General features: G+C 33.0%; 1 protein-coding gene across 1 annotated transcript in view; it reads right to left on the reverse strand.

Annotated features, from left to right (window-relative positions):
- The window catches only part of TRDN (triadin), a 304,482-nt gene that overhangs the window by 128,752 nt on the left and 161,030 nt on the right, over positions 1 to 14,700 (reverse strand). Inside the window, exons 14-19 of the mRNA XM_069489089.1 lie at positions 13,937 to 13,939; positions 11,031 to 11,057; positions 5,633 to 5,662; positions 4,889 to 4,909; positions 1,697 to 1,729; positions 1,544 to 1,570 (exon numbers count right to left, since the gene is read on the reverse strand). Coding sequence (XP_069345190.1) covers positions 1,544 to 1,570; positions 1,697 to 1,729; positions 4,889 to 4,909; positions 5,633 to 5,662; positions 11,031 to 11,057; positions 13,937 to 13,939 — 141 coding nt within the window. The remainder of the gene's footprint in view (positions 1 to 1,543; positions 1,571 to 1,696; positions 1,730 to 4,888; positions 4,910 to 5,632; positions 5,663 to 11,030; positions 11,058 to 13,936; positions 13,940 to 14,700) is intronic.

The raw sequence follows: 14,700 nt of genomic DNA on the forward strand, positions 1-14,700 counted from the left end.
TTCAAGTAATTTAAATTACTATATTTTGTCAGGTTTACTAGTAGACAGTAATATCTAACTATTAAAACTCTTAAAACTGGTTACACCAATAGTCATTCTGTATGTCTCTCCATGTTTCTATGATATATGATCTATTTTAGCTTCCTGCATATGTACATAAGTGAGAATATGTGTTTCTCACATTTGTGGGAATGAACCTGTGAACAAATAGGCTGTCGTCTGCAAAGTAGACAGATATCCCTTCCCAAAGGCTAAATAGCATGACTGCTAATGTGAAATGGTGGAATGTGCCATTATTCCATCTTGAAAATTATTTGAAAGTCATTCAATCTTCAAATTTTACAAAACTTGATTATTCCATTTAATGTTTTTCTTTTCACCTAATCAATCATTATCCAGTGCCCACTGTGTGCTGGCAGTATTATAGGCTCCCTGGGAATAAAGAAGTAAAAAATAGTCTCTACCTTCTAATTTCTGACTATTTAAAGCAGAAAAAGGGAAAGATAATATGATTATAATAATATATTAAGTGCTATTATAAAGGTAAGAAAACTAGTTGGAGAGACATAAACAGATGCGTTGTCTCAGGAACTTGAAGAAAGAAAATGAAATGTGGCTTCAGACGTGTGGTTTACTATGGTTATGACAGGGTGGGACCACAGTTCATCTATATTTGCATGGTTATTGACATAACATTGAGAATGACTAATGGACATTATGTAAGACTGCCTGTACACACACAAATAACACACAAAGAAATCTCAGTGAAGCTCTTTAAGTAGGAGTTACCCACGCAAAATCAACAGGTGAGGTTTTTAAATTAGGTCAGTAGAAATTTCAGAAATTTTCATTTGCAATGATTAATTGGGCAGGTTAAATACTAGGAAACTTTAAGAAAGCTATTTGGTATTCATACCAACTGCATTTGTACTTTTAGTTTTTGTTTGGTTGTTTGGCTCTCAATTTAATTTTTTTCTCATTAGAATATATAAATATATTCAGGGCAAAATCTACCTCTACTCTTAACTGCAACTCCCTAGAGCAAAAAAGAAATGTTATTAAGTAACATTATAGATAGGGAAAGAATATTCACTGGAATTGAATATTCCGTATTTTAAAAGCAAAGCAATAAAAATGCATTTTAAAGAAATGCTTTGTTCTTGTTCTGTTTTGTTTATACACTACACTGTGAAACAGTGCTTTCCAAACCCTACACGGATGAATCCACTGGGAATCTCGTGAACCGGCAGATTCTGATTCAGTAGGTGTGGGGTGCTGCTGGAAATCACACATTTCTAGCAACCTGTTAGCTGATCTCAATGCTGCTAGTTCAGAGAACATACACTGAGGAGCAAGAGCGTAACACATTCGGCTGTCTTTTTCTCAAACTGCATTAATGTTAAGGCTATGTCATGAACTTGAAAAAAGACTGAGGTAGAAGGATTACCTGCCCTTCACTGTCATTGCCTTCCTACTTCTCTGAAGCTGCAGCATTTATAAACATTGGACATCAGGTAGAAAGAGTCTTACCAGTCTTACTTACCTGAATGTTCCTTCTTTGGTGACTTTGCTGTATCAAACAAGAAAAGAAAAAAAAAAAAAATCAGCATTCCATGCCATGCAATTGCAATTCAGTTTTCAATTAGAAATTAAAAAATAAAAAATTAACAGGATAGAAGAATTTAAAAAGAGTTACCTTGTTCTACGTGTTTTTCTTTCTTTTCCTGTTCTGAAATATATTATTATTGTTATAATTATTATCATTCCAGTTTTATGAGTCTCAAGTTAATTGTTTTCGCATAAAGAGACATGCATGTGCTGATCCCAAATTGCAACAACTAGTAACAACTGCCATGAAAAGTATAAGATTGTATATTTAGAATAATTCTTTCCTTCCATTTCCCTCAGGAGTGAGTTATCTCATAGAGCAACATCAAAACATTCAAAATATTAGAGGAATTCAAATTTTTCATGGATCAGAAAAGTAAAATACAGTCCATAAAGCATGGAAAAAAATTTAATTTTCTATCATATTATATCAACATGAAATTAAAATTTGGGATAAAATAATAAGCACAAAGGATAATTATTGCGGCTGTTTTAAAAATAATTCTCATCAAGGTAAAGATGAACAAATTTCACATGTACTACCTCTTCTAAGGATCTTCTCATGTTGAAGAGATATTTATTTAGTTAAGACAAAGGCTTTAGTGAAGCAGATTTAAGACACTAAAATAGACTAAGAAGTTTCAGAGGGAAACAAAACACACTTGCCTTGTTTTTAGGATGAATGCTCCTTATGGAGTCCTCTTTATATAGAGTTTCTTCTTAAAAACCCACTTTTGTCAATATTATATGAGACAAAGCATTATTCTGTTCTTAAGATTAAGCTGACATTTACATTATAATAAGCACTGATTTTATATGAAGAGCTATCATCTACATTTCTATTCTTATTTATTTTGCCTTGACAAGCTTGTCAAATTAATTTAAAAGAAGATTTTCAAGAAATGCTTTAACATAGACATATTACTATCTGATATTTTAAGGAAAAGGAACTGAGAGGTTTCTTAAAGTTTTATTTAATGAAGAGGTTTTGAAGACTAGAAGATATTTATACTAAAAAAAGTTCTACAAGCTCACTTTTAGAAACGGAATGTAATAGAATCTTCCGTGGTCATCACCTCAATCTTTCACAAATTGTACAATTTTGTTATCAGGTGGTATTAATAGTTATGCAAGTATAGTGAGCAACTTATCCACTCCTAAGATAGTGTGAAGGCAGTAAATCAAATAAAACAAATGGCTTAACCAAGTATTGATGGTCAAAAGAAGAAGATTAGGTGACTTGGCTAAAATTAAAAGTAGTAAGAACATTACTAAATGTTGTCTGGCAAATGAAGAGCAATTAAATGCATTGTGTAAGCTATTGCTGAACTGAAGCTCCAATTATAAAACATTTCTAAGAAATTTGTAAAGGAATGACAGTAAAAAAATGTACTGGAAGCAGATTTGGGTATGCATCAAAACCGAACACCAGCTGTATGTAAGACTCAAAGTTAAAATAGAAGACTCCCAATCTTATAAGAAAGTCGTCATATGAACAGAAAAATACCTGTGCCAATTTGGAACAATATGCAAGAAAAGGCTCTCATTTTATATATAATGAAAGGTTAATTATATAGAATAGTTCTGGATGTAATTATTGAATTATCTTAATAAATATAATTTAATTTACCCTTCAATTCTACAGGGACTGCCAAATCATCCCCATGATTGACTTTTTGAAGTGTTTTTTTTTTTTTTTTTAACTTCTAATTTGGAAGCAGTTATATATAGATCACAGGAATCTGCAAAATGTACAGGAAGGCCCCATGTACTCCTTGTCCTGTTTCTCTAAAATGAAATACTTTTAAAGTACAGAAAGAACAGCTTTTTAAGGTGTGATGACTGGAAAAGTAGAAGCAAAATAAAATATAGTACTGGAGTTTGTAATTGGATGAAGCGATCTTGAGGACAAAAAAAAAAAAAAAACAATCAAACAAATTGAAAGATGCAATAATAACAATAATAAGGGCAAGTCTAGATGATAAACCAGAGCAAACACTTTAATTTGAAAAGAACTAATAATTGTTTTGAAGAAAACTATTTTTTCTCCCTATCACTGCCCAAGTCACAATCCACAGACAAGGGAAACAGTTGAGTTGTGAATTAATGCCTGGCAAGGCATGTTTATTTATTAAATGCATCAATGCCCTGATGATTGCCATGAATTGCAGTATGTCAGCAAGAGCTTTTAAATCATATAGACTGCAATAAAGTGAGGGCTTTAGGTGTTATTTATACATATATAAAAAATTTAATACCATTTTTCAAATCTCCAGTTGTCCTCCATTTTCCTGCTGGTGCAGTTGTTTATAGAGAGATTTCTGTCTTCCTGTGCCAGTACTTACCAGCAACTGTGCACACAAATAAATCTAAGACTGTAGGAACACATACTTCTCTATAGATGGATTGCTCCCCCTGGCTGAGTTGTAGTATAATTTCTTGAGTCTCTCCACAGGGCATTTTAGAGCATTTTTATGACACAGAATGTCTCAGTGCCCTAACTTTTTGCAGGGCCAAAACATACATAAATGATTTTAAAAAATTGGTGTACATTTTAGAACATGTTCTTGATAGCTGGAGCCTAAAACCTCTATATTCCTGGAAATGTGTTGATTTTTAATGGCTAATTGGTTAAGTTGTTTTTTTGTTTTCATTTGTTAAATATTTCCTATTTTCTTTAGAGGAGAACCTATATTTGCAAAAGACACAATCTCAAGACATTGAGTTTTACTGAATTATTAGCAAACAGGTTAATAGTGTGTTAAAGCAACAGGATAAGACTTAAGATATGGATCCCAAGCAACATTAGACATAGCCCATAGTGCCTATGGGGGCAAAATCATGTTATGGACAAAATGTCATACATCATGTGAACATACCAAAATATTTATGGATTACAAGAAGAAAAATAATAGGAAAGAGGCTATAAAAGTAGCCTGGCAAAGAACTTCAGTCTTTTCTGAGGACTAAGAACTAACCAGCTTAAGAAGACTAAATTTACAAAAACATGACAGTTTGGGTTAATGGAATGCAGTTGTATTTTTCATTATGAGCCTGTGAATAGTGTTATTAGGTGATTGCATGGTTTTTCAGTCTATTCTGATCCCGTAGGTTGTGTATTCTTTAATTTTAACAAAAACAACAAACAGAGTTCACATGCATAAAACATAGGCAAGACAGATTCAAAACTGTAGGTCTAAATATTAATATATCAACAGGCCAATAATAGCAGTAAAAAGAAAAAAATGTACCCAAAAACACTTTTCATGCATTTCCTTACTTTTTCCCTTGGGTTGTTCTGCTGAAAGAAATATAAACAGAAAGTCATTGCTCTTAAAACCGTTAAAAATAAAATTTACTACCCACTATATTGATTAGACCATAATTTTTCTGACCTCTCTCCCCATTTTTTCCCCTTAAATTTCACAGTGAATTGTGCTCTGAAGTATTGTCAATTATCATAGGTGCTTACATAATTTGATTGAAAAACATTATTTGACAATGAATTAACCTTAGATTATACTGGTTAACCATTTTAAATTATTTACACCTGGTACTCTTCCTAAACACTTGTGAATTCATAAACTCATTGTACACATAAACACATGGGAACGAGTCCAGGGACACAGATAAACTTGCCAAATGAGTTATGATTCCATTCAAGACTTAAAGGAACAATTTAGTTCCTCATTGATGTTGGTGTATCCAAAACTAATTGAATATATGCTTTCTAGTAAAGTAAATGTTTGATACTAAACATGGTTCAATTTCTTGCTAAGTAAATATTTCTTAAAAAATAATTACAGTGAAAGGTAAATATATGCAATATTTATTTTTTATTACTGCCAAGTATTTTTCATTGCAGTATTGTCAGAAAAGATTTGACTCTCTCACTCTCTTTATTAATTACTATATTTTCTCCACTGTACCATGTATAATATTTTCTCTATATTAATCCTTAAGAAATAATGTTATTTCTAGGATTCCTCAAATATAAGACAGAAAAAGGAAATATTTTCAGTACCTTCTGCAGGTTTTTTTGTTTTCTTGGAATCTGAAAACACAAAAATAAAGTATTGATAAAACAAATATTATAAATCAACAAATGATTAGCTCACAACAAATTTCCAAAAGCATTGAAATATTTTTCAACAAAATAGATTGATTGCATGATATATTTCCAAAATATGTGGCTTAAAGAGAAACTATTCTGCTTTTGTGAGAATGAGTATTAGAGTGAGGCAGGAGGTGAGAACCTCTTTGAAGCATAAAATATTTAAAAAAATGGAAGAAAATATCCACTTATAATTTGCATAGAAATTATGCCTATGGAGTTCATAAAGTTAGCTTGAAGCTTTTTCATTTGTTCAATCTAAGGCAGTCCAAATGAACTGCATTGTACTCTCTTTGAATAATCAGTACAACTCCAATGAGGATATTCAGGTACTTCTGTTGTAATGGAAAAGAAACAGGTTGGTGTTGGCTCATGGGTTACTGATGAATACATCATTATATTTGTAACTGCTAGGTACTAATGTGTATCTAGTGGCCAACAAACATCTATTTTATTTTTAGTGGATGAGTGTTCAGCCTCCATCTGACAAATTTATTATTTTCCATTATTCAGGCCATGAAACTGTGTGTTCCTATCACTTGAAAATAAAAACAAGAGGTTTTCGACCTCATTTATTTTAGGATGGAAGCAACTTACCTCAAAATTTTGCCTGGAATATTTTACTTCTTGTCTTTTTTGTCCTTTCTTTTACCTCTTTTGTAACTTAATTTTGAAATTCTCTACTATTGAAATTAGAACCATAATAACGAACTATGAATTAATACTTGTAAAAAGTGATAAATGATTTTCCGGATTACAAGTTTCTGGCTTAGAACCTAGAACAGTAGATATTCACTAATAATTTTGCAGGTTAATGGATTTGTGTGCTTTATAGTGGAGGCATCATGACTTTACTTCCATGATGAAGTAATAGCCCTTAAACGTTTGAAGATAAAAATGTACTCACTGTCTATTCACAAAAGGCAATTAAGGATCAACAAAGGCCGGGCGCGGTGGCTCACGCCTGTAATCCTAGCACTCTGGGAGGCCGAGGTGGGTGGATAGCTCGAGGTCATAAGTTCGAGACCAGCCTGAGCAAGAGTGAGACCCCCGTCTCTACTAAAAATAGGAAGAAATGATTTGGACAGCTAAAAATATATATAGAAAAAAAATTAGCCGGGCATGGTGGCACATGCCTGTAGTCCTAGCTACTGGGGAGGCTGAGGCAGAAGGATCCCTTGAGCCCAGGAGTTTGAGGTTGCTGTGAGCTAGGCTGACGCCACAGCACTCTAGCCTAGGCAACAGAGCAAGACTCGGTCTCAAAAAAAAAAAAAAAAAAAGGATCAACAAAGCTGCTTTATAAAAAAATGATAACCTATGCCAGTAACGGTGTGGTGAAAGTAACATCCCACTTCCATAGAAGTACAAGCTGTAAATACATTTTAGGAAAGCCACTTAGAAAAAAATCCAGAAAGTCATAAAAATGAGCATGCTTTTTTGATGTAGTAATTCTATTTCTAGGAATACAAAGAGGAAAATGCAATATTATCACAAAGATATATGTAGAAAGATGCATTTTCATGATATTGCTTTACACTTCTAAAGAATAGAAATATTAAACAGCTTCCTCTGAGTAATAGGGGAACCGTTTAAGAATTTGTGGTATTTCCACACAATAGAAAAATACACAATCATTAAAATAATGTTTTATAAATTTTGTCAAATCTGGAAAATATTAGCTAAAGAGCATAAATTGAATAAAGCAAAATAAAAATAAAAATATATCATAAAATGACTTTTTGTGTGCATGTGAGTATATATGTGAAGAAAGATGAGAGAAAAATATGCCAACAGATTAACAGCTGTGTACAGATTAAGAAATTAGGCAAGGTTTTATTCCTCCTCATTCTGAATTTCTATAATTTTTCTATAACAGGGATATGTTTAATGTATGAGGGGAAAAAAAAACAAACCTTGATTTGAAAAATAATAGGTTCCTGAAACAAAACATTTATTTATTCAGTAAACATTTATTAAATACCATTGTGTCCAGCATGATACAGTAAAAATAATTTTAGACTAGATTTTTCTTAATTAATCCCCATCCTGAAAACCAATCTAAAAAAATCTTCTTGCAATTTAGTTTCTCATCAGGAACTGTAACTGAGTAGGCTAAATTTACTATCTAAAACATACATGCTTTGCAAGCATTTTCTCATTCATTTTCTTCTTGAGTAATTACGCTGATTGGATAAGCAAGCAATTTGAATACATAGAAAAATATTATATAAAAGTTTCATATAAGAGCATGACAAATAGCATCTTTGTCATATGCCTAACTATATATTAATAATATGCAGTGGTCACTTCTATTTAAAACATAGATACTTATAACACAACAGCTGAAAACATAAAGTGGGTAGGTCAATACCCATTGTGAGATATCAAGTAGTTTGACTCTGATATATTGAAGAAGGATTTCTGCCTGCTCAAGTAGTCATGTGATCTTCACTGAACAATCTTTTGAGCCCAGAATATAGCCAATAAATATGGAAAGCACAGGAAGATTATGGAGACCACATGGTCACTCAGGAATAAATTGAACATAAAGCTTGGAAAAAGGGGTGGAACAAATGGAGGATGAAACACGGCAGGTTAGAACAGGATCATCTCCAATTCTCAGACCAGATGCTGGGATGGGGTAGGTATTGAAAGCTCAATACCATATGTGTATCTATGAAATGCCTGTTATTTTTAATCTGCCTTTCTTCTCACTAATAATAAGAATCCATAATATATTTTATTTGATAGCAGTTGTAATGAAATGAAAGAATAAAACATAATATGAAGTCCAGCATCAGGTAAATGATAACACTTATTGAGATAAAATAAAACATTTCATGAAGTAGAAATGTAAAAAATAATGAGCCATGATCTTACTAAGTAGGTCTTTAAAAAGTTCTATATATTTGCTGTAAGAACTGAGAACTATAGTGAAATTTACTTAAAACATCACCACAAAGTTATGTCTTTTCTCTAGGAGTCAACAGTGCAACTGAATTATGCAAGCAAAGTATTTGAGCAACCAAAAAATATACTGCTTCATTTTGAAAGATCACATATTGACCCTTAGGAACTATTAGTACTAGACGGTAATACTCATGCTATTAAACTTCACCATGCCCTTTCAGCAATCTTTGCTGAAACAGCTTAAAAATATTATGAAGGTTTACTTGGTGAATATACTTCCCTCAAGACCATCTACCCAATAATCTGAACAACAGTCTTTATTAAGAACATCGAGGCCCCCAGCACCTGTGATTTAAAAGCAGCAATGTGTTCTCCATCTGTTCAATCTTTCACTGACTCATCTTTAGTGATATATCCAGGTATAGTCTTTTATGTTCACAAGTGATGTCAGAGGAAAGTAAAATACCAATTTACATTGAAGGAAAAAAAATAACTCTCTAGTACTCTACTATTGCTGGTAATGGAGTACCCCATCTTTTTTTTGTGGAACCTGCCTGATCGATATCTTTATTTGATTACAATACCAGACATTTTGCTCTGTTTTTCAGCATGATTCCTCTTCAGATCTCCATTCTGAAGCCCTAGAACCAAGAGCTAATTCTCACAAGTACTCAACTCTACTTGCTCTAGTTATAGTAAACAATAAATCCATCTGGCTAATTCTCAGTGGAATTCTATTCTTCAGAATATAACCTGAAAGTCCCACAATTCCAGTCCCTGAGAATTCACCAATCAAGCTCAGTTTAGATGAATGAGATCTACCTAGATCTGTTAGTACAAACCCAAGTACCAGGTAGTGATCATATATGATGAAATGGTCAGTAGTTGATTATGATTTCCCAAACCTAAAAAACTCAGTGGAATATATCTAATAATAATAATAATAAATCATTCCCTTGCCTGCTATATTAGAAAATGGGAACTTATTCAAATTTCTTGTGGCTATTATATTCATCTTAAGAGCCCTAGATATTACTGATTCATTCACAGAGTATATATTTGTTGAGCAATATACAAGCTAAGGAAATATCTTAGTCCCTATAGGGAATAAAAGTGAATTGGACCTGGTCCCTTTAGTGAAAAGGCTTATGCCAATTAGAGTAAAAGAAAAATAAATAAAAGAAACATGAAGTACAAGGTGGCAAGAAATAAGTGATAGCAGAGGGACACAGATGGGAGATTATACATGAGAGAAAGTATTTTTAATTGGTAGAATCAGAAAGATTTCTCAGAGAAAGGAGAATTTATCCTGAGCTATAAAAAAATTGAATATTGGTAGAAAGAAAAGAAAAAGGTAAGCTCTGTTAGGATAACAGCAAAAACAGAGGAAAGATGGCACATTTTACGTGTAAAATAGAGAGTGTCTTTGTACAGATGAAGTATATGATACATAAAGGAAGAAAGTGGGAAGGATATAGTATAGGGGAACAACTCCACCGGGAAACCCTAATGGCCTTGCCCATGTCCATGCAGATCAGACCATGCAGGCTAAGGTTTGAACCACAGCTAATTCGAGCCTTGGCAGGACGCCTTGTGATCCTCCCAGAACATAGAAGGAGGGGAGCCCAGTGAGGAGCTCAATGAGAGGTCACAAACGGCAATATGAAATTGCCAATGGAGAACTGGAGGCTGTGAATGAAGATTTTTCAGTCAAATTGAAAATTGAAAGACTAAATGTCAGGGACATAGGAAAAATTGGTATTAAAGCTTACACCGGAAGTTCAGTGTTGGTGTCTGTAAGCTGACTGTTTTATGTTTTGCAGCCTGTCATGGACACTGGCTCACTTGAACCTACATGGGCGGAGTTCTGCTCAAACTATTCCGATATTGCATATTGATTATGGACAATTTAAAAAAAAAAAGAAAGAAAAATGAAATGAGGTATATAAGCCAGGAAAAATAGGACAAAAAATTCCTACAGGCATAGCAATGGGGGACAAAGAGATATAAAGCTTAAAGCTGTGAAATTGTAATTTGCCTTTTTCATACACTCAAAAGGCTTTTAATACTTTTGTTTGAATGCCAGTGAGAATGGGGTTTGTATTTTACATATTTTTGAAATTTAATAAAACTGCCAATAGAGTAGGAGGCCTAGGATTTTGAGAGGCTATGTTTTATCCCTTGTATCTTGGGAAAGACTTGACTAAAATTACTTTTAAAAAGTAGCTCACCCTTTTGTGTGAGGTGAGGTAGAAAAAATACATTAATGTAAAATGTATGCACATAATAGAACCAGTTATCCAAAGGGAATATAGGCAGGTTAGCAGTCAAAACCCAACTGGGAATATTGGTAAATTGTTCTCACAAAAGGCACAGTGGGATTTTGCATAAAACATACCTTCCTTCTTTTCATCCTTTTTAGTTGCTGTTGAAATAATGAAAAGAAAATAGCATTAAGAAATATTAAATGAACATTCTTCAGAATACTCCTAAGAATACAAAAATGTATTCCATGCATTCGTAAATTCAGTAGTCAACTATGCACTAACTAATCTATCCTAACCTGTAATTGATATAAACTGAAACTATTATTTCATATGAAGATTACTTTAAAAACCCAGAAATAAAGATATATTTATGGCAAAAGAAGAATAAAAATAAATTGTTACATAGACAGAAAGTCAAATTTATAAGCATGTATTTAGTATAAGTTCATTTTACGTTTTAAATTGCTACATCTGAGAAAACCACAATTACTTCTAAGAAGTCATAAAACACAGATTATGACTGGATCGATAAAAAAAAATGAAGGTGATATTCCAGAAATTATCTGTGCCTAGCTACTGAGGAATTTTATAGCAATGTGTAGTCTACATTTGCATTTATAATAACAGTGTATAAATGTCTTATTTTAGGAAGCGGAAATAGATACCCCATCCTCCTTTTGGTAAATTTGTGCCACCTTTTACATAGAGGGAAAGGCACAGAACACTTTAATCACCTCTGAATTCTTACTTCCTCTACGGTAGCATTCATCTCATTGTGGATCATGAATCTAAATCTAGATCCAAGGTATAATTTATGGATTTTACCAGAAACATTTGTGTGCAGTAACCTTGGGATTGTTCCAAGCAAGATGACCCTTTGTTCTATGTAGTATTCATTTAGAAGCCAAACCCATTCGGAGAAGTCTTAGGCCATATTAGTTGAATCTGAGATGATGCATTTCCCAGGACAGTAATCCCACCTGAGTGGAATAGAATATTGGGGACTACTTAGAGACAACATCTGGGACTACGGTGGACATTTATTCCGTGCTACAAGTGCCAAAAGCACTTTCAGATACATCCTTTTATTTGGTCTTCACAATACAATAGCCTTGTAATAAAGGCAGCTCAAAGCAAGAAACTAAGCCTCAGAGACATTAAAATGATTTGCACACATTCGTACAGAGAGAAAGTAGCAGAATAGGCTCTAAAAATCAGGAACAAAAGATAGGAAGAAAATATATCTTAATTTATTACAGGTTGTTTTTCTCTACTTTCTAAAGTAGAGTATATCTAAAACAGTATATCTTATTGATATACTGTTACTTTTGTAGCAAAACCATGAATTTACAAATAAATTAACTCTACTTTGTGACATTTGTTTCTTTTTCATGTAGTTTTAACTAATAACATGCAAAATGTATAAAGGATTTATATTTATAATGGTTTCAAATTAAAGATTTGTCTATCCCAATGATATAATGAGGATAGTAATAAAAATACTGACAAAATGCATTAAAAGATGTGGGTATTGATAGATTTCAAATCCACAAGGCATAATTTCAACAAGTACTGTGAGTTTGACTCAGTAGACTTCCTTGTTGCCCGTTCTTTAGTTTGCAAATAAGAATTTCCTTCTAAAATCTTCATAATTTTAAAAATCATCTAACAAGTGTCCATTTTGGTTCTAGAATTCACATGAATGTTCACAATTTGCTAGAATTTGTAGAATAAGGAAAAGAAATGGTGAACTGGTATTGTCCTCCTAGATACTACAAGAGGTTTTTCGCTTTTTCTCCTACAATTACCTCCACAATATTTCCCATAATTAAAGTGAAATCTTCTACAAAGAAAGTTGGATTAGAGGGTGGGCATAAGGAAGGACAAAATAACAGAAAGTTACAAATAAAAATTGTTGTGGTTTATCCACAGGTCCTTGAAGGGGCTCTGGCCAGTGAGCACCCTGGAGCATAAAGTTTATCAGCATAACCATAAACCCACCTCTGAAGGGTAACCGGACTAAGGCTTTGGCCAATGCCAAAAAGTGGCTGAGAATGTGAATACATTTTGCAAAACCATTATTTGTTACAAATTCTACAAGAAGAAAAAGACTCTGAAACTTAAATCACTTCGAGAATTAGGAAAATCTTTTTTAGCTACATTGAAATTTTTTGATTTCTAAAATAATCCAAGAAGAGCAATCTGTACATATGCATGTTCTGGTGCAGGCATACATGTATGTACATGCATTTTCCTCTTTTCCATTCTTATATTCTTTGATAGTTTCAGTTTCCTCTTTATAGCAATGATGGAAAAGAGCTGAATGAAGGAGTCTGACCTACTGTCATAATGGACCCTGGCTTCTCGAGTTGCCCTGGATACCTTGAAGGTGGATGTCTTTCATTCATTGTCATCTGGAAAGCCACCAGCCAATCAAAACCAGGGTGTTGGGATCCAGTTGTTTCCAGAATGGTTGTGTTCCACATGACCTGATACTGTCCCTCCGCTCATCTTGCCTGATTCTAATCTACTTACCTGGATTATATGGTTGGATATTCCTGAATTTAATGAATAGATATGGTTCTCAATAATAGGGCTCTTGGTTTTCATATACTAATGAGAGTTTAATGGCTAATATTTCAGGTTTTTATTATTGTTGCTCTCTTTCTACCTTCTTTTTGTAGTATATAGGAAATTTTTAATATTGTTTTTGGGAATCTAGAAGAAAAAAGCCAGTGGAAATACACTAACACAGAGTACATACAGTTCCATCTTTTAAGCCAAGTTCCATTATGGCTTCTCCCCTTTCTCAGGCATTTTAATCTCAACAGATGTCTACCAGCCATTGAACCTAACTTATTAAAAAATAATTCTTTATTTCTCAACTTCCTTTCTAATTTGGGTCTATATTCCATGTCTTCAACACAATATCTTATGTAATACCTGTGAACTAGATTCATCTCCCACCTAAGTTCTAATTGGCTACAGAAAAAAAATCACTCACTGCCTGATTACTCTTGGTCTGCTCAACATTAACCTGCTAAAGATTGAATCTTTTCCCGTAAGCTAATTCCTCATCCTGGAACTTATTATTTATGATAATTACCATCTTCCTATTCACCCAGGCTCCAAAGATTGGCACCATTTTTATTCTTTCCTTTGTTTCATTCTATATATCTTATCAAACATTATTTCTTCCAAATGTTCATCACATTTGCACTTTTATTCTTATGTCATTGCCACTATCCTAGTTGAGGGCATTGTCTCATGTCTTGATAATAGCAACAGTCTTTCATAGTTATTGTTCTTTTTATAGTTACTTAATCCATCTACTCACCAGCAATCTTTTTGTCCTCCGCCAGTCCCAACCCATGTCAAGTCACACCTCATCCTTGATGACTCCCTCAACCCCCAACTCTTACTAAAAATCACTTTGTCTTAACTCATATGGCACTTAAGTTCCCTACAATTCATTTCAGTACTACACAATATTCTACTTATAATATTACTTAAATTTCTTAGATCTCCAAATTGTAACTTACTGCAGTAGAGAGATATTTATTTCATAGTCTTATCAGTGCCTCAAAACTTTGCTAAAATAATTTAAAAAAATGTACTTCCAAAGTCAATGTGCTAAATCTCAATAATAATTATAATTATTTATGAACATCTGTGCATACATATTTATATAAAACCAAATTTTGTAATATTTCCTTTGTTAGAAAAGTTAAAAGTAAATGCAAGAACAAATATAATATAGCCTTTCACTACACTACTACCATCATTATCGATTTTGTCACT

The sequence above is a fragment of the Eulemur rufifrons genome, chromosome 15 (assembly GCF_041146395.1).
Source record: "Eulemur rufifrons isolate Redbay chromosome 15, OSU_ERuf_1, whole genome shotgun sequence".
In the NCBI taxonomy this organism is placed as follows: domain Eukaryota; kingdom Metazoa; phylum Chordata; class Mammalia; order Primates; family Lemuridae; genus Eulemur; species Eulemur rufifrons.